Here is a 24357-nt window from a genome sequence, read left to right on the forward strand (position 1 = left end):
GATACAATGTATTTAGATAGGTATCAGTTATCTGTTGCCCTTGTAACAAATCACTGCCCCAACAGAGTGCCTTAAGATGGCAACATTTATTTTGCTTGACTTTGCAGTTTGCGCAGGGCTTGGTGGAGTTGTCTTTTTGCTGTTGTATGTAGCATCTGTTTGGACAGCTTAACTGGGGCTGGAGGATCTATTTTTGAGATGGCTCCTTGATGTGGCAGAGAAGTTGGTGCTACTCCTTGGCTGGGTGCTCAGCTGGGCTGTGAACTGGGACCTTGAGTCTTCTCTCTCCACCAGCTGCTTGGGCTTCCTTACAAAATGGTCGCTCGGTTCCACAAGTGCCCCAAGAGAATAAGGTGAAAGTATTTTTATAACCTCAGAAGTCATGAGGTTCCCTGTTCTCTGTTAGTCACAGCAGTCATGAAGGCTCACCTGATTTCAAGAGGAAGAGAGACAGCTTCTGTGTGTGGAAAAGTGGCAAGGTTCCAGAAGAGCATGGAAGGTGAAAGATAATGCGGTGGCCATTTTTGGAAAATAAAATCTGCCGTAGGATAGGTTTTGGCATATAGTAAACCTCAATAAATGTTTGCTACCAGTAGATTAAAATCATCATCTGCATTCCTCATCTCCGACTCCTCTTCCTTAAAGGGGGTGGTAGTACTGCATAGTGGTTAAGTGCATCTGCTCTGGAGGCAAGCTGCTAGGGGCCAAAGCCTGGTTCAGCCCTTACAGCTGTGTGATCTTGGACAGATTGCTTAACCTCTTGACAAATTTATTAAAAGATACAAACCACCAAAGCTTTCTCAGTAAGAATAGAAAACCTGAGTGGCTCTATATGTACTGAAGAAGGTTAATATGTAATAAAAACTTTCCTAGAAAGAAAACTTCAGGCCCAGATAGCTTTCCTGGTGAACGCTGTACATTAGGGAATAAATTATACGAATTTGACCCAAAGTCTTCCAGAAAATTGAAAAGGAGGAAATATTTTCTAGCGCATTTTATGAGACCAGCATTACCTTGATACCCAAACCAGCAAAGACATCACAAGGAAAGAAACATCAGACTAACATTCTACGTGGATATAGATGCAAAAAATTTAAACAATTTTAGCAAATACAATGATATATAAAAAGGATAATACATCATGACTAGAGGGACTTAGCTCAGGAATGCAGGGTTGGGTTAATGTTCAAAAACCAATCATTGTAATTCACTATATTAACCAAAGGAGAAAGAAAAACCATATACAGACTGACTGTCCCTTTTCCAAAATGCTTGGGGCCAGAAGTATTTCTGATTTTTAATTTTTTTCAGATTTTGGAATATTTGCATTATACTTATTGGTTATTTCTAACCTGAAAATATGAAATCCAGAATGCTCCAGTGAGCATTTTCTTTGAGTGTCATGTTGGTACTCAAAGAGTACGGAATTTTGGAGCATTTGGATTTCAGATTTTCAGATTAGGGATACTCAAGCTGAAATCATCTCAAAGTAGACAAAGTGTTTGACAAAATCCAGCACCTATTCATGGTAAGATCTCACAACAAACTAGGCATAGAAAGGAATTTCCTCAGCCTGATAAAGAGTATCTACGAGAAACCCCTAGCTTACATCATACTGAGTGGTGAAAAACTGAATGCTTTTCCCCTAAGATGGGGAATGAGACAAAGATATCCCTTCTTATCATTTTTATTCAGTATTATAAGGGAGGTTCTAAACAGTGCCATAAGGCAAGAAAAACAAAAGGCATCTGGATTAGAAAGGAAGAAATAAAACTGTCCTTATTCTCAGACAACATGATCTTCTGTATAGAAAAGCTCATGACATTTACAAAAGAGGCTACTAGACCTTTTAAGTGAGCTTATCCAGGTTGCAGGATAGAAGGCCAATATATAAAAATTAGTCGTATTTCTGTATACTAACAACAAACAATTGGAAATTGAGATTAAAAGGCAACTTCATTTACAGCAGCATCGGAAATATGAAAGGCTTCGTGATAAATCTAACAAAAGATGTGTCAGGTCCATATACTGAAAGCTACAAAACATTACTAAGAGAAATTAAAGAAGATCAAAATAAACTGAGAGATATACCATATTCATGAGTTTTTAAGATGTCTCATTGATAGATTTGGCATAATTTCAATCAAATCCCAGCAGGCTTTTTTTTTTAAGTAGAAATTGACTATTTATTTGTTTGTTTGTTTATTTATTTATTTTGAGACAGAGTCTCATTCTGCAGCCCAAGCTGGGGTGCAGTGGCATAATCTTGGCTCACTGCAGCCTCCACCTCCTGGGCTCATGTGAGTCTCATGCCTCAGCCTCCTGAGTAGCTGGGACTACAGGTGCGTGACACCATGCCCGGCTAATTTTTGTATTTTAGTAGAGACCAGTGGGGTTTCACTTTGTTGCCCAGGGTGGTCTCGAACTCCTCAGCTCAGGTGATCCACCTGCCTTGGCCTCCCAAATTGCTAGGATTACAGGCGTGAGCCACTGCGCCTGGCTTGTTATTATTGAGACAGGATCTTGCTCTGTCACCCAGGCTGGAATGCAGTAGCATGATCATAGCTCACTCTAGCCTTGACCTCTCAGGCTCAAGTAATCCTCCCACCTCAGCCTCCTGAGTAGCTGGGACTATAGGTGCAAGCTACCATGCCCAGCTGATTTTTATACTTTTTGTAGAGATGAGGTCTTAGTATGTTACCCAGACTGGTCTTAACTCTTGACTTCAAGCGATCCATCCACCTCAGCCTCCCAAAGTGCTGGGATTATAGGCACATGCCACCATGCCTAATTTTTTTACTTTAAAAAAAATTTTTTTTGTAGAGATAGGGTCTCACTATATTCCCCAGGCTGGGTTTTTATTGATTGATTGATTGATTGGACTCCTAGATTAGGGACAAAGAAATCGACTAATTCTAAAGTTTATATGGAAGTTCAAAAGAACTAGGCTAGCCAAAACAACTTTGAAAAAAAGATGAACAAAATTGGAGGATTAACACTACCTGGTTTTTTGTTTTTTTCTTTTTCGAGACAGAGTCTCGCTCTGTCCCCCAGGCGGGATTGCAGTGGTGCGATCTCCATTCACTGCAAGCTCCGCCTCCTGAGTTCACGCCATTCTCCTGCCTCAGCCTCCCTAGTAGCTGGGACTACAGGCTAATTTTTTTGCATTTTTAGCAGAGACAGGGTTTCACCATGTTAGCCAGGATGGTCTTGATCTCCTGACCTCGTGATCCGCCCGCCTTGGCCTCCCAAAGTGCTGGGATTACAGGCGTGAACTACTGTGCCCTGCCAACATTTACCTGATTTTAAGACCTGTAAAGCCACAGTAATCAAGGCGTTTGAGGTATTGATGTGAAATCTTTGTTTTTATTTTTCTTTTTTTTTTTTTTTTTTTTTTTTTTTTTTNCCCGAGTAGCTGGGACTACAGGCGCCCGCCACCTCGCCCGGCTAGTTTTTTGTATTTTTTAGTAGAGATGGGGTTTCACGGTGTTCGCCAGGATGGTCTTGATCTCCTGACCTCGTGATCCGCCCATCTCGGCCTCCCAAAGTGCTGGGATTACAGGCTTGAGCCACCGCGCCCGGCCTTTATTTTTCTTTTTTAAAGACAGTGTCTTTCTGTGTTGTCCAGGCTGGCTTGAACTACCGGGCTAAGGTGATCCTCCCACCTCAGCCTTCTTAGCAGCTGGAACTACAGGCTTACACCACTGTGCCTTGATGTGGAATCTTTTTTATTTTAATTTTTTTGTAGAGACAGGATCTCACTGTGTTGCCCAGGCTAGTCTTGAACTCTTGGGCTCAAGTGATCCTCCCCGCCTTGGCCTGATGTGAAATCTTTATGACCAGGAGTTAGGCAAAGATTTCTTAGACATGATATCAAAAGTATTAATCCATAAAAGAATAAATGGATAAGTTGGCCTTCGTCAAAATTTGTAAAACTTCTGTTTCAGTGACCTTTGAAAGGCGCTGTTAGAAAAAAATGAGAAGAGAAACCACAAAGGGGAAAAGATTTGCAAATCATCATGTATCTGATAGACTTGTATCCAGAGTGTATAAAAGAGCTCTCAATTTAATAATAATAATAATATAATAAACAAAGAAAAAGGTGAAAGATCTGGACACTTCAAAGAAGATACACAAATGGTAAATAAACATGTGGAAAGATGTGCAGCATTATTGTTAGGAAAATGGATGTGCCTGGTCCTGGTTGCTCATGACTGGCAATTCAAGATCAGAAGGACCTTTTGCAACCCAGCAGGCCTTTGAGCCCTGTCAGTTTCCTGTCCCTTGCATGGTTGCAAGCCTTACACATTTGCTTCCTGCCAACTGTGCAAATCCCAGTATCAAAACATTAGTTTTTTTTTTTTTTTTTTTGAGACGGAGTCTTGCTCTGTCCCCCAGGCTAGAGTGGTGGCGCAATTTTGGCTCACTGCAACCTCCGCCTCCCAGGTTCAAGCGATTCTCATGCCTCAGCCTCCTGAGTAGCTGGGATTACAGGCCATCTGCCATCATGCCCGGCTAATTTTTGTAGAGATGAGGTTTCACCATGTTGGCCAGGCTGGTCTTGAACACCTGACCTCAGGTGATCCGTCCACCTTGGCCTCCCAAAGTGCTGGGATTACAGGTGTGAGCCACCGTGCTCAGCCCAAAACATTAGATGCTTTATCTTCCTTCAGGTGGATCATTTATAATGCGGATTTACAGATTTCTCTCAGATTCACTTCTTCCCAATCAATGCATCATTTCTTGATGCTGTTGTTTACTGTGTGTATCAGTAGAGTCTCAGGATTATTGTGACAAACCCAACTCAGACTCAAATGGGATCTCTTTATCAGCTTGGATTTTGGAAATTAAGGGGTAGATTTCAGGCACAGCTGAATTCCAGAGGTGCAGCTGGTGTTAGTGTTATCTCTTGGTTATTGTTTTGTTCTCTGCTGACTTCCTTCTCAGGCAAGTTTTCCCCATGCGGTGGCAGAGGCAGCCACGAGCAAACAACAGGGAAAGAGCCCCTCCTTCCTAATTGGCCCAGGAACAGTTTCAAGTTCAGCTGTCACTGGCCGGACTTGGGTCAGCAGCCATGCCTGAACCAATCCCTGGGCCCAGGGGAGACGAGGGGCTCATTGCCAGGCCCAGGTCACCTGCCTGGGAGCCAGGGGTGGAGTCGGCCAGAGCCAAACAATGTGGACAGAGAGCAAGGAGGGGATGTTCTACCCAGACAGATGGCCCAGTGTTGCTGGGGGAGGAGGGCGTGGCTGTCAGCAGGGAAGAGCAACAGATGGCCCTTCACCAGGGAACAAATCCAGTTGTTTTTAATTTTTAACTAAGTAGGATGTTAATATGCTTCCAAAAGTCAAAGGATTCAGAAAGGGTCCATCTACACTGTTCCTTATAGCCCTTGTAGGACGACTGATTTCATTGACTTCTCGTTTTTCCTTCCTGTGTTTCTTTTGGTAAAGATAAGTTGATGTATTTATGTTTTCTTGTTTCCTCCCTTTTGTACACATTAGAGAGCATACTATCTGTACTATTTTGTACTTGCTTTTTTCACTTATCAAGAGAAAGGAAAACATTTGTAACCAGCTGTGCTAATTCTTGCCGTTATCAGTACACAGCATGGAGGTTGATTTGAAGATGACGGGATGTCCATGTGAGCATATGAAGGGACTGCCAGGCTTTTCTTCTGCTGAATGGTGTCTTTATGCTCTTAAGCCTGGGTGCCAAGTGAATCTCTCTCCTCTTCCAATGCAGATGGTGGCAGCTATGCCATCCACGACTCCCAGGCCCCCAGTCTCAGCTCTGAGGGCGGGAGTTCCCCCTCCAGCCCCGCACACAACTGGGAGATGAATTACCAAGAGGCAGCAATCTACCTCCAGGTGAGTATCTCCAGTCAGGCCCTGGCGGTTCCCTGCACCTATTGGTGGGGTGGGGCAGCCAGGACTCTGTTAGGTGCCCAGAAATTCAGTTCCAGCGGCGGTTCATGCTGCTGCTGCTGCTCGTGTGTGAGCTTCAGGTTCGTAAGATGGGCTGGCTGACCTGACTGTGCTCATAGGGGAAAACTGCCGTGCACCAGCTTGTCTTCAGGCCCCTGTTTGGGGCTGTGCTAACTCCCACAATTTCTGGAGTCTGTCCACTCGGCCTTCCCTGCCACCCTCCCTCTTCTCAGGGCACACTGAGAGGCCACATTCTCAGGAGGGAATTCTTCTTTACATACTGAATGCTGTAGCTTTATTCCTGTTTAACTTGTTGCTGCTTTCCTGTTTGCCATTTTAGGATTCTTTTTTTTATTTTTTATTTTTGTGTGAAAGGTGAAAGTAATACATGCTTATTACAATAAATTTAGATACAAAAAAGAATGAAGAAACATTCACCTAAGGCAGTCACTGTCAACATTATTTCCTTCCAGGTTTTAAAAAAAAAAAGTGCTATAAGAATAATATATCTGTTTTCCAAAAAAGTCATATGGTATGTGCAATTTTATATTCTGCTTTTTTTTTTTTTTTTCTTTTTTTCTTTTTTTGAAGACAGTCTCATTCCATCACCCAGGCTGGAGTTGAATTGTAGTGGCTTGATCTTGGCTCTTTGCAACCTCTGCCTCCCGGGTTCAAGCGAGTCTCCTGCCTCAGCCTCTGGAGTAGCTGGGATCACAGGCACGTGCCACTATGCCCGGCTAATTTTTGTATTTTTAGTAGAGATGGGGTTTCGCCATGTTGGCCAGGCTGGTCTTGAACTCTTGACCTCAGGTGATCTGCCCACCTCAGCCTCCCAAATTGTTGGCGTTACAGGCATGAGCCACCACACCTGGCTATTTAAATAGCTTTAAATTATATCAGGTAAATTATCCTAATTTACTTAACCTGATAATCTTGAATATATTCCCTTATTGTAAATTATAATTCAAGGACAATCTATACATAGCACCCCCACCCCCTTACATCTAGGATTATTTTACTAGGAAAGTAAAAGAAATGGAAAGTCTAAGGAATGGAATGACTGGGTAGAAGGAATCAACAGTTTTTAGGTTCTTGATGTTTATCATGGAATCCTCTCCACAGGAAGTATTGCCTCTTTACTGACGGCCCCACTGGCGGTGACATTTTAACCTTAATCTTGCCAATCTTGTCACTATAAGATTTCAGTTTCTGGTTTGCATTAAGAGTTTGGATGAGGAAATAGATTTTTTCTTAAGTGCATTCACATCATAATTTTCCCTAATCTTTCTTATCTGAATCAGCTCTCCACTGCAAGTATTTGTTTTGTCATTTAAAAAAGATTTAGTGAAATTCAAGCCTGGGCAACATGGCAAATCCACCTCTGGAAAAAATACAAAAATTAGCCAGGCGTGGCATGTGTACCCTCTAGTCCCAGCTGCTTGCAAGACTGAGGTGAAGGTGTCGCCTGACTCTGGGAAGTTGAGGCTTCAGTGAGCCATGTTTGTGTCACTGCACTTCAGCCTGGGTGACAAAATGAGACCCTGTCTAAAAAAAAGAAAAAAGATGTAATGAAATTTAGACATTTGTTTGATGGTTGTTCAATCGTTTGTTTCTCATACGTTCATGCAGCATCATATACACCTAAACGATTGTGTTTTGTTTCAAGTTAAGGCAACAGAATGTTTTAGGAAAATTGTCCCAAGCTCAGGCGTGCTTGTTAATGATCTAGCGAGCATGTCTTTTGCACATCGCCTTCTCTGAGGCTGGATAAGAGCGTGGGATTGGTCAGAACACAGACTTAGAATGGCTGAAGCTCTAAGGATCCTGATCATTCCTCCTTTTCCTAAGCAGGTGAGGACATTGGTAATGAAAATATGAGACTTTAAAGGGCACCTGCTAATCTTTGTAACAAGCCTCTGAGGCTGCAGTGATCATCTCCCACTTTACAGATGTGGTGACTGAGACTCAGAGGGGCCAAATGATGCCCAAGGCCACCCAGCTAGGGAGTTGCAGAGCTCCACATTTAAACTGTTTAGCCTCCAGATGATATTTTTTATTCTGTGTGCTGTTGCATCACTTATGAACTGACCGTGTGCAACTCCTTGAAAATGGGCCATGTATTTGTGGAAAAAAGCAGTTATGGAACAGCTGGTGTTGTATGATCATTTTAAATTGATGTCATACAGCAACATATGCATGCGGGTATGTATGTGTACAGATATCTATACATATCTGGAAAGTTGTTTAAATATTAAAGATGATTATCTCTGGTTGATGGAATTTTTACTACCTTACGAATTTAAATTGTTTAAATTATTTTACCAAAAATGCATTTTTTTAAAAAAATGTAAGAAAAACTTGGATTTCTTTGAACAGTCACAGTCATTCACAGCTGTTCCTGGAAGATGAGATGGCCTGTTTTTGTTGAGACAGACTCTCACTCTATTGCCCACGCTGGAGTACAGTGGCGCGATCTCGGCTCACTGCAACCTCCTTCCAGGTTCAAGCGATTCTCCTGCCTCAGCCACCCAGGTAACTGGGATTACAGGCACCTGCCACCACGCCCGGCTAATTTTTGTATTTTTAGTAGAGACGGGGTTTCACCATGTTGGCCAGGCTGGTCTCAAACTCCTGACCTCAAGTGATCCACCCGCTTAAGCCTCCCAAAGTGCTGGGATTACAGGTGTGAGCCTCTGTGCCCGGCTCAAGATGGCCTGCCTTTTCACACTTGCAGCCAGGCTATAGGTCCTGCAGTGAGCCAGGTTGCTGGTGTGCGTAGATAATTGGCCCTCGCTGCTTTGAGGGTGTCTGGTGCCTGCAGTTTCCCCTCTTCCCACATTTTACCTGTTACCTGTTAATTCACTCATCCTCTGGAGCCACGTGCTCAGCAGTCCTGGTGCCTTTGAAACAGTACTCATTTCTATGTGGACTTGGACCCCAGGGAGCAGACAGCAAAGGCCTAGAAGTCGCTACAACTGGCCTTCCTTATTTTTCCAAATCTAGTTTATGATCAGCAGCCAGGAAACAGGGTCGATGTTCTCTTGGGTTTTCTTCAGAATCCAGTGCCATGGGTGATATTTCCATCTGTTGGTGGAGACCTCATTCCCCCCATCTCTTCTGGGACGATTCCAAGTCCTAGAGTTAAAATCTGAGCTCCCATGTCAGTGGTTCTTCTAGCGAGACCTTCATTCCTGGCTATTTGTTGGAAGAAATTGCCCAAGAAATACATTTTTTTTTTTTTTAGTTATTGAAACCAGAAGCTTCCCAGGCCACTGTATGTGGCCCCCTGCCCACTGCCGTGGCCATGGAGGTGGTAGTGAAAACCACAGCCCTGCACAGAGCACAGAACCATGTTCAACTTACCCTCTGTTGACTGCCAAGGTGTCTGCTCCCGTTGACATGCCTACCCTGCCAGGTTTGCTGCTGGGTCTGCGGTTTGCCTCGATTTTTTGCTAATGAGGAGAGCAGTTTATCTAGCTTCAGGGAAGTAACTCACTCACAGTCACTCTGCAAACTGCAAGCAGGGCCTTTCCCAGAATAAGTTTGTGAGAATGGGCCGAGCATGGTGGCTCACACTTGTAATCCTAGCACTTTGGGAGGCTGAGGTGGGCGGATCACTTGAGCTCAGGAGTTCAAGACCAGCCTGGGCCACATGGTGAAACACCATCTCTACTAAAAATACAAAAATTAGCCAGGTGTGGTGGTGTGCACTTGTCATTCCAGCTACCCAGGAGGCTGAGGCAAGAGAATTGCTTGAACCCAGGAGGCGGAGGTTGCAGTGAGCTGAGATTGTACCACTGCATTCCAGCCTGGGTGACACAGGGAGACTCTGTCTCAAAAAAAAAGAAAAAAAATATTACATAACATATAAATATATCAAAATATCACATTGTACCCCATATACAATTATTATTTGTCAATTGAAACAAGGTAGGGTATGGGGAATCCTGAATTAAGTAAATGTATAGTAGCAATATGCCACTGTGCAGCTCCTTTTTTTTTTGGAGACAGGGGCCCAGGCTGGAGTATAGAGTATAATAGTGTTCAAGTGATTCCCCTGTCTCAGCCTCCCAAGTAGCTGGGACCACAGGCACATGCCACCATACCCGGCTAATTTTTGTATTTTTAGTAGAGATGAGGTTTCACCATGTTGGCCAAGCTGGTCTCGAACTCCTGACCTCAGGTGATCCATGCGCCTCAGCCTCCCAAAGTGCTGGGATTACAGGCATGAGCCACTGTGCCTGTTCTGGGTAGCTCTTGAAGGGCGTTAAAGGGTCTGACTAGGCAGGGTTATTGGCTTCCTTTTTTCTGGTAATGTTCATATAACTTATGATAATAGCAAATACCTGTAGTGAGCTGACTGTGTGGCAGACACCACTCTAAGTGCCTTTCAAATGTCCTCACCTTTCTTCTTCACAACAGCCCCAGGAGGAAGCACTAATGTTAGTGCCTTTACCGTTGAAGAAGCTGAGCCTCAAGGGCGAAGGAACCTTCCCAACATTCCTCAGGGAAGGATTAGAAAGCCAAGGCTCAGCTCATGTGGTTCCTCTCAGGCTCTTTACACTGAGCTCTATTTTTTTTTTTTTTTTTTTAGACAGAGTCTTGCTCTGTCACCCAGGCTGGAGTGCAGTGGCACGATCTCGGCTCACTGCAAGCTCCGCCTCCCGGGTTCATGCCATTCTCCTGCCTCAGCCTCCTCAGTAGCTGGGACTACGGGCGCCCACCACCACGCCCGGCTAATTTGTTTGTATTTTTAGTAGAGACGGGGTTTCACCATGTTAGCCAGGATGATCTCGATCTCCTGACCTCGTGATCCGCCCGCCTCGTCCTCCCAAAGTGCTGGGATTACAGGCGTGAGCCACCGAGGCTGGCCTCTGAGCTCTTTACACTCTGCTGGGCACTCCTAGAGGGAGAACTTGGCCTCTGAGGGGACTTTACTTCCTCCTAGGACCTTTCTTCTTTTTTTTCTTTTTCTTTTTTTTTTTTTTTTTGAGACCAGATCTTGCTCTGTGGTCCAGGTTGGAGTACAGTGGCATGATCTTGGCTCACTGCAGGTTTGACCTCCCGGGCTCAAGTGATTCTCCCATCTCAGCCTCCTAAGTAGCTGGCACCAGGGGTCTCACCTTGTTGCCCAGGCTGGTCTCAAACTCATGGGCTCAAGCAATCCTCCTGCCTCAGCCTCCCAAAGTGCTGTGATTACAGGCATGAGCCATGGCACCCAGCCCCTCCCCTCTTTTTTAAGAGATGGGGTCTTGCTGTGTTGCCCAGGCTAGACTTGAACTCCTGGCTCAAGGGATCTTCCCGCCTTGGTCTCTGGAGTATCTGGGATGTCACTACACCTGGCTGTCTCAGGACCCTTTGGTTCCTCCAAGTGGTTTTTAAGAAGCAGCAAGTCTCTCGAGCCCATCAGCAGGCAGGAGTGAGACTTGACCACCATGAGTTTTGCGAAGATCATTTTGATTTTCCAGCGTCTTCTGTCTCTGGCTTGAATCTCTCCTCGCCTGCCTGGGTCCTTCCTTTCCTCCCCTGCCCATGGTTCCTCCTTGGTGCTGGACAGGTCTCCAGGCTCACATGCCCACACTGCTCTCATCTTTTCAGGAAGGCGAGAACAATGACAAGTTCTTCACCCACCCCAAGGATGCCAAGGCGCTGGCGGCCTACCTCTTTGCACACAATCACCTCTTCTACCTGATGGAGCTGGCCACGGCCCTGCTGCTGCTGCTGCTCTCCCTGTGCGAGGCCCCCGCCGTCCCCGCGCTCCGGCTCGGCATCTACGTGAGCACACATGCTCCTCACATGGGGGGCTGGGAGCCACGGCTTTCAGGGCAAACGACAGAACCCCAAAAAGGAACATACTGGGAGGACAAACACTGCAAACAGACTTAAAACAGAGAGATACCAGGCGGTCATAGAGGCCTTGGGAGCCGTAATGCCTGGGTGTCCCTACTGGAGTGAATGGCCTTCAGCCAGTCTCTCTGGGATTCTGCCCACCAGTGCATTCCAGGGAGGGGAAGTGTCCCAGGCCCTGCTCAGAACCAGTGCCCACACCTTGTCTCTGGGTGGGGAGGGCACCCAGTGGATAGTCCCACTACTCTGTCTCCAGCCTCAAAGGAGAAGGCATTTGGGTGTGGTCACCATGGGAGGCGGAGATGTTTCCTGGGCAGCTCCAGCCCCTCAGATGTCCCCACACCTAGGCCCAGTCATCATTCAGTGGGGGCCAGAGCAGGTGTGGAGCTGTGCTTGTTCTCTTCTCAAGGAGTGTGCGGGAGGCATGGAAGCAGGGAAGGAAGCCTGTGCCTGTTGAGTTAGGAAGCACTCATCCAGCCTGGCCTCTGAGGCCCTCCATGACTCAGTTTCCCTTCCTGTTTCTCCTTCTTCGTGCCTGAAAGTCACAGCTCCAGCCAGTCTGTGTTTCTTCCTCTGCACACCTCCACCACTCTGTCCCCTGTGCTGGAGTCCATCTTCCCGTCCCTTCACTCTGTCAGTTCCTGCCCACTGGAATGTCCACAGGCCCCGAACCTCCCCACCCCCGGGAGGAGGAGCTCTCCCATGTCTGTTTCCCGGAAGCACTTGACTTCCCTGCTGGGAAGGTTTTACAGCTGAGGGTTTTCCAAGTCTTGTCCTTTTGTCCAGAATGAGGATGAGAGTTTTAGGGGCTGCTCTCTGCTTGACAGTCCTTGTTTTTTTGACAATCAGATTTTATTTCTTAAGTTCCTAATTGATGCTTTCTGAGTGTCTTTCATAGATCTTTTGTAAATTACATGAAATCCCTCTTAGAACAAGGCTAGATGTTAAATTTTATCTTATCTTGTTTTTCTTACTTTTTTTTTTTCTTTTTGAGACCGAGTCTCCCTCTGTTGCCCAGGCTGGTGTGCAGTGGCACCATCTCGGCTCACTGCAACATCTGCCTCCTGGGCTCAAGCGATTCTCCTGCCTCAGCCTCCTGAGTAGCTGGGGTTACAGGTGTGCGCCACCTCGCCCAGCTAATTTGTTTTTCTTACAACTTACAAACTTCAGGCTCCTTCCTGATTTTTCATCATTTGGACCAGCATGTCAGTTTCCTGGATATCAAGTTTATGTTTAGTTGTTTGGGGAAGGCTCCGTGACCAAGGCTTTGTCTTTAGGCATGCAGGGCCAGGTTTTTGTAACTCTGGTGTGTGTTGGGAGGATGTCCTGGGGCACTTCCAGGTCCTGGGAAGATTGGGCAATGAGGAGTGGCCGTGGGCTGGGCTGGCCATGACACATCCCCACACCCTCTGGTCTCAGGTCCACGCCACCCTGGAGCTATTCGCCCTGATGGTGGTAGTGTTTGAACTCTGCATGAAGTTACGCTGGCTGGGCCTCCACACCTTCATCCGGCACAAGCGGACCATGGTCAAGGTGATGTGTCTGCCCATCTGTCCCTCCCCTTGCAGCCTTTTCTCCCATGTCACCTTCAAACCTGTCTCTTTGGTACAATTCAGAATCCACCATGGACCCAGTCCATGCTTAGAGGTGTCACCCTAGGGTCCTTGTCCTGACCACGCCCTCAGCCTTGCCAGTGCCCTAGATGTTGTGGTGATGCCAGCAGTAGCTAATGTGATGGGGTGTTTAGTACCTGCCAGGCACTGGCACAGTCACCTTGGAGAGAGGTGTGCTGCTCTCCCTGTTTTACATTCATCTGGAGACATGGGGTTCATACCCAGCTCTGCCCACTGCGCCCGGGCTCACCTGTCCCTAGTGTTATGCGTTTTCTCTCTGTGCCGCAGAGAGTGGCGTGAGTAGGAGCACGTCAAGGTGGCACTTTGTAGTGTGTGGAGCATGTGTGCTACTCTAGGAGAGTGTAGCCAAGTAAGCGGAGCTGAAGAGGAGCTGCAGGCCCCAGGATCCCTGATGTGAGTAGGGAGGGCTGATCGAGGGGGCCTGGCAGAGTGGCAGTTTTGCCTCCTCAGTGGATACCAGCAGTCATGCTTCCCTTCGGCTCATTCTCCTGGTGCCACACACCTGAGCCAGCAGCTGGAGTTTTTTTCTTCTGGGGCTGCCTGATGTTGGCAGGAAGTGCAAGAGAGGGCTGGAGAGAAGAAAAGGCCTCCCGAGGTCAGAGTGGGCGCTGCCTCCCCAGCCCCCAATTCTAGGTATGCAGGATGACGGCTGGGCTGCAGGGCCTGACGGTGCTCCATGCCTGCCACCCGCAGACCTCGGTGCTGGTGGTGCAGTTTGTCGAGGCCATCGTGGTGTTGGTACGGCAGATGTCCCATGTGCGGGTGACCCGAGCACTACGCTGCATTTTCCTGGTGGACTGTCGGTATTGCGGTGGCGTCCGGCGGTAAGGCCCGGGTTGGAAGCTGGGCAGACAGTCACTATCCTGGCATGGCCTGACCTCTGGGCTGGTGGGGCAAGAGCTTGTGAGTCAGTTAGTGATGACGTCGATCCTGCATGCTGGTGGGAGTACACACACACTCACTCTCCCTCTGCCATTCCACCCACGCACAGGAGAAGGCGATCTTCCTGCCGCAGTGTAGGTTTGCGGCCTCTGGGTCCAGGGCTTTTTCCCATCTTTTCTGCAGCCTTCCAGAGCTGCTTCCTCGCTCTATGCGTGTTATCTACCCAAATGCAGGCAGCTCAGCAGCATCCATGTGACACAAGCAGACTCTCCTGCCATCTCCACTGAGGCTGTGGGACCAAACTCAAACCGGACCAAGCCTCAACTGAGATTTATTTTGGGAGACGCAATCTGGAAAATTTCTTGGCTGGTCTACTGTTGCTGAGAGTGGGCTTGTAATTCATTCTTTGTGCCCATCTGCAAAGCTAGAAACAGGACTTGTCCTTGAAACAGGCCCAGTGTCCCAGGACTAAGTGGCCTTGAAATGTCTTCATGCCTTCCACATCCTGCTCATGGAAACTGACCTTTGCGCCCAAAGTGATGCCCTTGGCCTTCTGCTCTGTTCCCTGCTTGCAGGGCACTTGCCTCCTTGGGCCGTCACCAGGTGGAGGTGGCTGTGTGCTACGCCTGCCCCAGTTCTTCCCCGCCACCCACTAAGTGGGGGTCTCAAGCCACTTTAGGAAAAAATGAAGCGTGATGTCACACCAGGGTATGGCAGGGTTTCGTATTTCGAGTCAGAAGCACTAGGCCCCCATCTCAACAAGGAGGAGTCCCAGACGGCCTGCCCCAGCTGGCACCTCCCCTGAGCTGGCCCATCTCTCCCCAGCAACCTGCGGCAGATCTTCCAGTCCCTGCCGCCCTTCATGGACATCCTCCTGCTGCTGCTGTTCTTCATGATCATCTTCGCCATCCTCGGTGAGTTCCTACTTCTCAGGCCTAGGCGCACTCAAAAAGCACGTTCACAGTGGATGAAAAATTATTTTGGGCCTGGCACAATGGCTCACGCTTATAATCCTAGCATTTTGGGAGGCCGAGGTGGGCAGATAACCTAGGTCAGGAGTTTGAGGCCAGCCTGGTCAACATGGTGAAATCCAGTCTCTACTAAAAATACAAAAATTAGCTGGGCGTGGGTGGCACATGCCTGTAATCCCAGCTACTTGGGAGGCTGAGGCAGGAGAATTGCTTGAACCCGGGATGCCAAGGTTGCAGTGACCTGAGATCGTACCACTGCTTTCCAGCCTGGGCAACAACAGAGTAAGTGAGACTTTGTCTCAAAAAAAAAAAGAGAAGAAAAATTATTTTGACAGTGCCTTAGTCCTTTTGGACTGCTATAACAAAATGCCATAGACTGCATGGCTTATAAACAACAAAAGTTTATTTCTTCCTGACTGGGTGGCTTATAAACAACAGAAGTTTGTTTCTCCCTGTTCTGGAGGCTGTGAAATCTGGAAGTCCAAGGTCAAGGGCCAGCCGTGGGTGTCTGGTGAGGGCCTGTTCCCTGATCCATAGGTGGTGCCTTCTGGCTGTGTCCTCACGTGGTGGAAGGTGAGAGGCAGCTCTCTGGGACTTCTTTTTTTTTTTTTGAGATGGAGTCTCACCCTGTCACCCAGGCTGGAGTGCAGTGGCGCGATCTCGGCTCACTGCAACCTCCGCCTCCCAGGTTCAAGTGATTGTCCTGCCTCAGCCTCCCGAGTAACTGGGACTACAGGCACCCACCACCACACCCAGCTAATTTTCGTACTCTTAGCAGAGACGAGATCTCACCATATTGGCCAGGCTGGTCTCCAACTCCTGACCTTGTGATCTGCCTGCCTCAGCCTCCCAAAGTGCTGGGATTACAGGTGTGGGCCACTGCACCCAGCCTCTGGGACCTCTTTTATATGGGCGCTAATCCCATTCGGGGGGACTTCACACTCATGACCTCTTCACCTCCAACAGCCCCCACCTCCTAACACCCTCAATTTGGGGATTAGATTTCAACGTAGGGATTGGGGCGGGGAACACAAACATTCAGACCAGAGCAGGTAGTTTCAGAAATTCAGAAAGATTTTAAAAATACGCCAGGCATGTGTCTCATGCCGATTGTCCCACCATTTTGGGAGGCTGAGGCAGGCAGATCGCTTGAGTCCAGGAGTTCGAGACCAGCGCGAGACCCCATCTCTACCAAAAAAACAAACAAAAACAGGAATTAGCTGGGCGTGGTGGTGTGTGACATGCTCCTGTGGTCCCTGCTACTCAGGAGGTGAGGCAGGAGGATCACCTGAGCATGGGGAGACAGAGGTTGCAGTGAGCTGTGACGGTGCCACTGCGTTCCAGCCTGGGTGACAGAGCAAGACCCTGTCTCAAAATAAATAAATAATAATAATGTGAACACCCATGGACCTACCATCCAGTTTAGGAAATGAAGCCTTAGAATAAAATGGAAGGCACGTTTGTGACCTTTAGTGATCATGATTCCCGCTTTCCCCAAAGGTACCCACTGTCCTAAGCTTATCATTCCCATGCACTTCTTTATATTTTGTTTCACATTTATGTTTCCCCAAGTGACAAAGAAATGATAAAGCTTTACATACTTAAAGAAGTCTCTAAGTGGTTATATAATATGGGTGTCCACTTCTACACATTGGTCTTTCGCTCAATACTGTGTTTTTGAAATTTATTCCTGTTGATACATGTAGATGCCATATATTCATTTTCACTGGAGCAGAGCAAGTATGCCAAAGCTTGTTAATCTGCTCTTCTGTTGGACGTTTTTCTTATCACAAATCCCACCGCAGTGAACACTCCTGTGTGTTTCCTGGTGCTCACGCTTGAGAGTTTCTCGAAGGCACTTGGCTGGGCCCTGAGAGATGGCAAGCTTCAGCTTCACTGGGTACAGCAGGGTCACAGGCTGCTCATTCAGGAGGGCTTGGTTTTTCACATGGGGCCGACTGTGATAGCCACACAGAGTCACAGGGCATAGACCTTGGAAGCCCTGGTACTCAGCTGGGAAAGCCGAGGTCCTTTCACCAGGACTCCGCAGATGGCGAAGACAGTGGGACTCCAGAGCCCTGACTCTGAGGCTAGAGCCAGGCCCCACCCCTCCTGGCCCTCATGACTGCCTTGTCCTGAGTCATGGCTCTCACTTCCTCCCACCCGCCATCCCACTCTTGGTAGAATTTTGTTTGTGCTTCTCCAGGGGTAGGGCTGATTTCCCCTAAGGGCAGAGTTCCTCCCTTTTCCCACTCAGGATTTCAGGGACTCAGGGAGTGGTCCATTCCTGAAGGGAGGAAGTGAATGGCATTCCCACCCTGGGACCCTGGCTGCAGGGGAGCAGCAGATCCCTTTGGAATTTTACTCAGCTGTCATGATCTCAGAACCTAAGATTGCAAAACAGCAGCCTGGATTCCAGATCCAGCCTACAGATGGGTTTTGTTTGGTCTGAAAACTTGGAGCCAGCATTTTAAAATTAGATTTTACACAAAAATACAGACTTCCCCTCTTTTGAAAGAACAGAGCTGATAGTGCCCAGCACATTGCTGTAGAGCGGCAAGCATCTGGTGCCTGCAGCCCTGCTCCCTTTCAACACAGCATGCATTCTTGGGGTGCTGTGATCCCCAACAGTCCCTGCTGCTCTTCCTGACCTGCTGCATTCATTTGCCTGTATTTGCCCGGTCCTTTTCACACCAGGTTTTGGGACCTCTGCTCTAATCCTTTTGTTTATCTGTGTTTCCACCCGCTTCTAGGTTTCTACTTGTTCTCCCCTAACCCTTCAGACCCCGTAAGTAATTGGCACATTTGTCTGTCTCTTCTTTTATGGAGGACTTTTCCCTCAGACAGGGTCACCAGCGTGACCCTGTAGCCATGTGGGGAAGGGGGGCCCTGCCTGGTTTCTCATCATAGCTTGTGTGTGCACCGCACGTGGGAGTTCCTGTCACTCAGACTTGACCACTTCCTTCCTTGAGAGCTGGGGATCCCCTTTTCTGTCCTTCAAAGGGGTGCCGCCAGGATCAGGTTTGGACCGTTGAAATATTTTGGCAGAGGAGTAGTGGCGGAGAGCCAGACGAATGGCCCAGACATGTGATTCCCTAGAAAAAAGTCCCCCCAAGTCAATAGTCTGCTTCTGCCAGAAACATCAGGTGTAGGAAAGGGGAGGCCTCTGGACTGCGTATTTGCTCTTTCCTCTGCCTCCCTCGGGGATTCCTTGAGAGATGCAAGAGCGGGCGTGGCAGGGTGCGCCAGGTGGCCCATCACAGCCTGTTCCTGGCGGCCGTGTGCTCTTGGCTGGTCCCGACCTCTCCTCTGCCCCCTCTTCTGTTGCAGTACTTCAGCACCCTGGAGAACAGCATCGTCAGTCTGTTTGTCCTTCTGACCACAGCCAAGTAAGTGCAGACTCTGCCTTGCCTTTGGTCCTCTGCTGCTGCCCTGGGGTCTCCTCCTCTTTTCTGCAAAGTATATTCCACATCCCAGCACAGGCAGGTGCTGTGGTGCCGTTGGGAGATGGGGTTGGCCCACTGAGCATGAAGCCCAGGGGTGAGAGTAGGGGAACCGGGGTTGGAGGCTGGGAAGGCGAACAAGGAGCTGTCCTCTGCAAGGCATGTGCTCTGAGAGGATGGAGACAGGCAGATACAGCACGCCGGGTCACCCTCTGCAAATACAGTTTCCCAGATGTGATGATGCCCTCCTACTCCCGGAACCCCTGGTCCTGTGTCTTCTTCATCGTGTACCTCTCCATCGAGCTGTACTTCATCATGAACCTGGTGAGTGACTGTGCCTCAGGCTATATGCTGAAGCAGCCTGCCCCTACCCACACAGCGCTGGGCGCCATGGGAGTGGAGAAGTGGGGACTGCTTTCCGCCTCTCAGGGCAGAACGCTGGGGCAGGAAGTCCCAGACTCATAGTCAGGTGCAGTGTTGCAGGGAATGCCCTGTCAGGACTTCAGGAGTTCAGCCAGTTGCTGGGGGTGGCGTCCTCACCAGGACAGTGCTGCTGCTGCTGATAGTGCTGGATGTTAAACCCAGGCGACCCTGGGACCTTTGCATTCTTACATCAGAAATAGACAGTTGACCCTCAGTGTCCACAGGGATTGTTTGCAGGACCCCTTGTAGGTGTGAAGATCCACAGATGTTCAGGTCCCTTGTCTAAAATGGCAGAGTATTTGCAGATAACCTGTGCACATTCATCCTCTCGTATATTTTAAATTATCCTGCATTACCTATAACACCTAATACAATGTAAAAGCTATGTAAATAGTTGTTATACTGGCCGGGCAGGATGGCTCACGCCTTTAATCCCAGCATTTTGGGAGGCCAAGGTGGGTGGATCCTTTGAAGTCAGGAGTTCGAGACCAGCCTGGCCAACATGGTGAAACCCTGTCTCTACTTGCGAAAATTAGCTGGGTGTGGTGGTGGGCACCTGTAATCCCATCTACTCAGGAGGCTGAGGCAGAAGAATTGCTTGAACCCAGGAGGTGGAAGTTACTGTGAGCCAAGATCATGCCATTGCACTCCAGCCTGGGTGACAGAGCGAGACTCCGTATTAAAAAAAAAAATTGTTTTACTATATTGTTTAGGGGATAATGACAAGAAAAAGAAGGCTGTACATGTACGGTACAGATGCAACCATCCTTTTGTTTTTGGAATATTTTTGATTTGCAGTTGTTTGAATCCATGGATGCAGAACTCACAGATATGGAAGGCCAACTATATTATAATAACTGTAAAAGCTGGCATTTAGTAAGCCTTAGCCACTTGGCACTATGCAAAGTGCTTTACATATAAGGATGAAATAATTTAATAAATAAACACAACCCTGGAGGTAGTGAGTATGGTTCTCGAAGTGCAGATGAAGAGACTGAGGGTCAGAGTGACAGTGTGATTTGCTGACAGCTGCATAGCTTGGAGTAGCCAGGCCAGGCCCATTCCAGAGCCCTGTTCCTAACCAGTCTGTTCAGTTGCACTCACATGCCAGAAATGTCTTGTGTATTTCTACCTCATTTATCAGGAACCATCAGAAAATCCAGTATAGAACACGTTTGTGAAGGAGAACATAAAGCGCCTGTGCTCAAAGAACTTTGAGAGTATTTGTGGAGGCGCAGACAGCCGCCAGGAATGTCCCAGCCATCATAAATCACATCCGACACCAGGCTGTTAGGCCAGTGCTCAGACCACACAATCCATGGCAGGACTAACGGGAAGAGGCTTCTGATCGAGTCTTGTGTTTATTTTTATGCTTCCGCAGAGCATTCTCACACCAGTCACCACAGTCAGGCCCAGTATAGAAATGAAAATCATCTTCTCCAGGTAGACATGTGAAATCTAAAAAATTTTAAGTCCTTTTTTTTTTTTTTTTTTTTTTTGAGATGGAGTCTCGCTCTGTAACCCAGGCTGGAGAACAGTGGCGCAGTCTCGGCTCACTGCAACCTCCACCTCCCACGTTCAAGTGATTCTCCTGCCTTAGCCTCCTGAGTAGCTGGGATTATAGGCATACGCACATGCCACCACACCCGACTAATTTTTGTATTTTTAGGAGAGACAGGGTTTTGCCATGTTGGTCAGACTGGTCTCGAACTCCTGACCTCAGGTGATCTGCCCGACTCAACCTCCCAAAGTGCTGGGATTACAGGTGTGAGCCACAGCGCCTGGCCAAAATTAAGTCTTAAAAAGGAGAAAATATATTCTTGTTTTAATTCCTCAAAACCAAGAAGAAATATGTTGAGTACTTCTTTGTGTTTGATTTAATTTGCAATATATTTAGAGCTGTGAGAATTTAGGGCAACAGTCAACAAAGTATGGCCTACTGGCCAAATTTGGCCCACAGCCTGTGTTTGTAAATACACAGGGACACAGTCATGCCCATTTGTTTATGTATTGTCTGTGGCTGATCACATGATATGACCACAGGTTAGTAATTGCAGCAGAGATCATTTGGCCTCCAGAGCCTAAAACAGTTGCTGTTGAACCCTTTACAGAAAAAGTGTGCTGACCTTTGATCCACAGGGAAAAAATGGGGGACCAGTTTGAGGGAAAGGACCAGAGAGTTTCCCTTAAAACATTTTTAAAGACAGAGAAAGTGTTTCTAAAAAGGATTCTTTCAAGTTCTTCCCCCACCTTCCATCCCCCTCTGATAAGCTAACTTTGGTATTAGCCAACTCTAGAACGTTATTTCCTTGCTTGCAGAGCCTCTCACTCCCCCTTTTCCTGGGCCACACATGAAGCAGTGAAGGAGAAGTACAAAGAGGGCAGGGGGAGGAAGGGTACTTCTGGCTCGGAGGTCAGGAGGGCAGTGGGCAGGCAGCCTCCTCCTGCCACTGGCCAGAGTCAGACTGGGCTCAGAACCCAGATGCGCCCCTCTTGCTACTCTATCCTCCCCTGGCTTGCCCCTGCCCAGCCTGGGACAAGCTGGAACTGGGGAAGGGAGTGTGGGAAAGTGGAGGGGAACCTGGGAAAGATTGAGTAACAATGCCTTCATGTATCTGAAGAGGGAAATTTACAAGAGGAACAAAGGGCTTTCCTCTGTTGAGACTTGGGAGACCGACTTCCTACCCCATGAGGTGCAGGCAAAAGGGTCTCCCCAGGGCCTCTCTGGGTTGGCTGGATGAGAGCCCTGCCTAGATGATGAACCCATGCCCCCCTGCACCCCCTGCCCCAGCCACTCACGGCCCTGAACCAGGGCTCTGTGCTTCTCTCCCACAGCTTCTGGCTGTGGTGTTCGACACCTTCAATGACATTGAGAAACGCAAGTTCAAGTCGTTGCTACTGCACAAGCGAACCGCCATCCAGCATGCCTACCGCCTGCTCGTCAGCCAGAGGGTAGGAGCCATGGGCCAGGGAGGGGCTTGGTCCCTGTCCTCCCTCCCTTGCCCAGAGCAGCCCCTAAGCATGGCCAGGCCAGCGACTTTAGAAACCAGGAGCCCTGCCCTTGGAAGAATGAACAGAGCTGGAGTGGATCTGGAGTGGGTGCCCCAAGGGAAAGGGAGTAGTCTGGGTTCCACACTGCTCCTCCCTCTCCCCCAGAGGCCCGCCGGCATCTCCTACAGGCAGTTTGAAGGCCTCATGCGCTTCTACAAGCCCCGGATGAGTGCCAGGGAGCGCTATCTTACCTTCAAGGCCCTGAATCAGAACAACACACCTCTGCTCAGGTAAGAGCAGGTGCCTGGTAGGGGCAGCGTGGCCAGACAAGGCATTCATGTCTAGAGTGAACCAGGGCATGTGAAGGCCGTGGAGGTGGGCAGGCCTATAGGCTTGTCGGAGACTTCAGTTTCCTCCACAGAGATGTTTATCCATGTAGACTTACAGACTGGATTCACCAGGATTCCTTTTGGAAGTGACAAAAGTCCAACACAAATCGAGTTCAAACTGACTTGAGAAAAAAGGAGCTCATGGAGTGGACTGGTCCAGCTGCTGGCCCTCGAACCCCCAGTGGGGTGGGATAGTCCCATGTGAGCCAGGTGGACAGAGAGGGGTGAATATACTTCCCCCATCCCCTGCACACACCTGGCTCGGCCGCAGAGAACTGACCCTAGATCTCCAGGGGCAGGATTGGTCTTCCAGGCTGTTGATGACCAAGCCCTGTCCACAGCAGCCTGCTGTGGAGCTGAGAACAAGCCCTGTTTGAGCTGAGCTTGCAGTCCCAGGTGTTACATTAAGGCCCCTGCTAAAAGGTGAAGTTTCTGTCCTCGTAAGAATCCTAGTACTCCAGCAGCTGCCTCTCCAGGGCACTGACACTGTCCGTAGTTAGTGCAGTCGGTGGAGACTAAGTGGATTACGTATTTGTAGTACCTCAGGGTCAGAGGAGATCCAAACAATCGCAGGTAAAGGATCCCCCAGCACTGCTGTGCTGGGACTCACACGGTGTCCCCTCCCTTCCTCCTACCCTCACCCTGTAAAGGTGTCCATAGGCAGGCAAGTAAGAGAAGCAAAGCTCAGTGGAACTATGTTCTGATATTTTGTCTCTTTTTATTTTGCTTTTGGCAGCCTAAAGGACTTTTACGATATCTACGAAGTTGCGGCTTTGAAGTGGAAGGTGAGTTCTCCTCTGAGACCATAGAAGGAGTAGACAGACAGGTCCCCAAGTGGGGCAGTGAGAAGCAGGGACACCCCAAGATCCAGCTCTCTCCCTGCTACAGCAGCTCAGCCCCCAGCTTGGCATGGTACACTTCAGGGATCACAGGTGGCCCCCAGCCCCCAAATCTGCCCTCACATTTGTGACATAGTGTCATGGTTAACAGCACCCAATCTCACTTAGACCCCATTAGTCACTGTGTGACATCAGGCAGGTTGCTGAGCCTTTCTGAGCCTTGTTTTGCCTGGGAAGTGGCATAATGATAATCCCTACTGACAAAGCTAATTTCAGGACTATACTAAAATAATGCCTCTGCATGGCACATTGTAAATGCTTGGTACACACTGGCTGGCTGTGTTGTCATATAGATCCCTGAAGGTTAACATTGTTCCCCAGTTTAGCAGGGTGAACAGGAAAGGAAGCCAGCATCCTGGCTCCAGGGCACGGCTCTGGTCCCTGGCCCTGACACCCTCCCTCTTGGTCCTGTTGTCTACCAGGCCAAGAAAAACAGAGAGCACTGGTTTGATGAGCTTCCCAGGACGGCGCTCCTCATCTTCAAAGGTAAGTGGGCTTGAATATGGCAGGTGTTGGCAGCTGGGGGCTGATGGAAGTTTTCAGAGACCACAGAGGAGCATCTGAGGAGAGGTTCAGACAGGTGTGTGTGTGTATGTGTCTGAATGTATGTGTGAAGAGACAGCGTGATTACCCCAGCAGGGAGGTAAGCGTGGTAGGAAGCAGATTAGGAGAGAAATGGGTAACTTAACCCAACCAAGACATTTGGGGAATTTTTCTTTTTTCATACAAAAGCAAAGATATTCATTGAAGAAACTTGAAAGTGAGATAATTAGAAGTAAATGGAAATTTACCACCCAGATAACCACTGTTAATTCTCTGATGTGTTTCCCTCCGTGCCGTTTTTCTATGCATTTTTAAAACAATAGGGTGACATTATATATTCTATTCTGTTATCTACCTTTTCATCCAATTTTATATATATATATATATATATATATATATATATATATA

General features: G+C 48.2%; 1 protein-coding gene across 4 annotated transcripts in view; it reads left to right on the plus strand.

Moving 5' to 3' along the window:
* TPCN1 (two pore segment channel 1) overlaps nt 1–24357 on the plus strand; it is a 77548-nt gene that overhangs the window by 32470 nt on the left and 20721 nt on the right. For all 4 annotated transcript variants that reach the window (XM_025402289.1, XM_025402288.1, XM_025402290.1 and 1 more), the window contains 12 exons: nt 5746–5870; nt 11526–11702; nt 13194–13307; nt 14102–14232; nt 15116–15204; nt 18015–18049; nt 18592–18650; nt 18929–19028; nt 21963–22079; nt 22284–22408; nt 23244–23292; nt 23829–23892. In XM_025402289.1, the coding sequence (XP_025258074.1) occupies nt 5746–5870; nt 11526–11702; nt 13194–13307; nt 14102–14232; nt 15116–15204; nt 18015–18049; nt 18592–18650; nt 18929–19028; nt 21963–22079; nt 22284–22408; nt 23244–23292; nt 23829–23892 (1185 nt within the window). The remainder of the gene's footprint in view (nt 1–5745; nt 5871–11525; nt 11703–13193; nt 13308–14101; nt 14233–15115; nt 15205–18014; nt 18050–18591; nt 18651–18928; nt 19029–21962; nt 22080–22283; nt 22409–23243; nt 23293–23828; nt 23893–24357) is intronic.

Source organism: Theropithecus gelada, chromosome 11 (genome assembly GCF_003255815.1).
Source record: "Theropithecus gelada isolate Dixy chromosome 11, Tgel_1.0, whole genome shotgun sequence".
Lineage (NCBI taxonomy): Eukaryota > Metazoa > Chordata > Mammalia > Primates > Cercopithecidae > Theropithecus > Theropithecus gelada.